We start from the raw sequence: 2,265 nt of genomic DNA, 5'->3' as shown, positions 1-2,265 counted from the left end.
AACTAGCGCGTCATCGTGTGGATGGTGGAGTCTCCTTGCGTCTTCCTCGGAGAATCCAATGATAGGGTTTTCCTTCCGTGCTGTATTAGGTGCAGAGCCTGTTAGCTGGATATTCTGGACCATCTTGAGGTACGTCTTTCGAGCTTTTTTGGAGGAGCCAGTAGTTGCGGCTCCTCCCACAATCATCCTTATGTCTCTGATAGGGGGTCTAGGACGCTCATTATCCCATCGAAGGGCCTACCCTTAGTGATTAGGATCCGCTCTCTCTTTGTTGATGAATTTCTGCAACTTTCCTTGTCTGATGAGGGCCTCAATTTGCTGTTTCAAGTCATAGCAATCGGCCGTGTCATAACCGTGATCTCGGTGGAAACGACAGTACTTGTCTCAAGGTCGTTTGCTTGGGTCGCTCTTCAGTCTCCCTGGGAACGTCAGCACCCCCTCGTCCTTGATTTGCATCAAAACTTGGTCTATTGGGGCGTTCAGTGGTGTGAAGCTTGTAAACCTCCCTCCCAGGGGTCTAGGGCGCCTTTCGTCCCTTTTGCCTTCTATCCTTGGTCTCTTTTGCCCTTGATCCTGCCGTATGTCCCCCTGCCGCTCTCTCTTCCTGGGTTTTTCCTCCCGGGCTAGTAGCGCGTCTTCTGCGTTCATGTACTTAGTGGCCCTATAGAGTACCTCTGGCATGGTCTTGGGGTCATTTTTGTACAGTGAGAACAAAAACTTGCCCTTTCGCAACTCGTTTGTGAAGGCTGCTTCTAGTATTTTGTCGTCAGCTTCATCGATCGAAAGCGCTTCCTTATTGAAACGGGTTATGTAGGATCTTAACGTCTCGTCCTCTCTCTGCCTGATGCTCACTAAGCATGCCGTGGATTTCTTATATCTGTGTCCCCCTATGAAGTGTGAGGTGAACTGAGCGCTCAACTCTTTGAAAGTGCTGATGGAGTTTGGCGTCAGCCGACTGAACCATATTCTCATGGGGTCCTTCAGTGTTGTGGGGAAGGCCCTACACATGATTTCGTCCGGTACCCCTTTTAGGTGCATCAGGGTCTTGAATGTCTCCAGGTGATCTAGGGGTCCTTGACTCCGTCGTAACTCTCTATCTGTGGCATCCGGAACTTATGTGGTAGGGGAAAGGAATTGACGGGGGCGATGAATGGAGAGTCGGTCCGGTTCACTAGGTCGTCAAGATCGCTGGACACTCATCCCTTAAGGGCGTTCATCATGACCACCATCTGTTCCTTCATCGCTTGCATCTCTGCGAAAATAGGCGGTGGAGTCATGTCCATAAGGGATGGAAGGCTCGCGTTTTACCGTTCTGGCTTGCTTGGGGCATTGCTCCCTTCAGGCCCTTCTCGATCTCTTTGCATGGCACTGGTACCTTCTTGATCCTCCCTTTGGTTGTTGGGTGCTGTGTTCTTCTGACGCAACTGTTCTTCTAGGTCGTGATTTTGTTTGGTGAGGCACTCCACGGTCGCAGTGAGAGTTCGAACCTGTCTCTTGAGTGCAGTTGTGGGTGGTTCCTTTCCTTGGATGTCGTTGGTGGTTGCCATCGAGCGAGTGAGCACCATGCAACCCTTCTGTCTCAAGGATAAAGCAACGTTTGATCACTTCAAGTCCAGTTTCCCACAGACGGTGCCAACTGATGATGTTGAGAAAATCACCAATGAATTACACGTCGCTTACACGCTCCAGAAATCTCCTGCACAATAAGGAAGAGAAAAAACCTACTGAGTGCACTGGTGTGGTGTCGGCCAAATGCCCTCCGAAGGTCAAGTTAGAACCTTTTACAACTCCAGAGTGCTAGAGAGGGTTAATTACGCGTACCTTGATTTGTGAGGGTATTGGGGCTTTTATAGTAGTCAAGAGTTGAACTCTTTCACTTGGAGTCGAAGTCCTTTCCTTGTAGAAATCTTCTTTAAGAGTCCAAAACGTGGTGGACAAGTCTTTTCCTTATAGGGAAGATCTTCACCAATATACGTAATCTCTAGAATCCACTTTGCACTAGGATTTTGTTTAAGACTTTCTGAGAATGGGCCACAAGTATTCCCATCAAGAGGTTCAGCAGGCCCATGGCCAATTAGTCTGTTCCTCTCTCATCCGTCCACTCCAGATTCATCCTCAACAGGCTTTGCACATAACGGGCTCATCTACCTTTCAACCCACGAACCATAATCAGCCCGTTCCATCATACTAGGTATCATAGCTGTACATTTTTCCCCTTTCACTTCCCTTTTTTTCATTTCACGTTCAACAATCCTTCTTGTGATC

At 48.7% G+C, this 2,265-nt stretch overlaps 1 protein-coding gene across 1 annotated transcript; it reads right to left on the bottom strand.

Annotated features, from left to right (window-relative positions):
- Positions 1 to 384: 384 nt before the first annotated feature.
- On the bottom strand, positions 385 to 1,008 carry LOC136068037 (uncharacterized). Its single transcript, XM_065774658.1, has one exon. It carries the CDS (start codon positions 1,006 to 1,008, stop codon positions 385 to 387), a length of 624 nt encoding a protein of 207 aa, XP_065630730.1.
- Positions 1,009 to 2,265: the final 1,257 nt, after the last annotated feature.

The sequence above is a fragment of the Quercus suber genome, unplaced genomic scaffold (genome assembly GCF_002906115.3).
Source record: "Quercus suber isolate HL8 unplaced genomic scaffold, Cork oak 2.0 scaffold_96, whole genome shotgun sequence".
In the NCBI taxonomy this organism is placed as follows: Eukaryota; Viridiplantae; Streptophyta; class Magnoliopsida; order Fagales; family Fagaceae; genus Quercus; species Quercus suber.
The sequence above is the reverse complement of the archived record's forward strand: the minus strand, read 5'-3'. Positions and strand labels throughout refer to the sequence as shown.

Excerpts from the sequence above, each read along its gene's own strand:
- LOC136068037 (XM_065774658.1), bottom strand. The coding sequence starts at position 1,008 with ATGTGTAGGGCCTTCCCCACAACACTGAAGGACCCCATGAGAATATGG.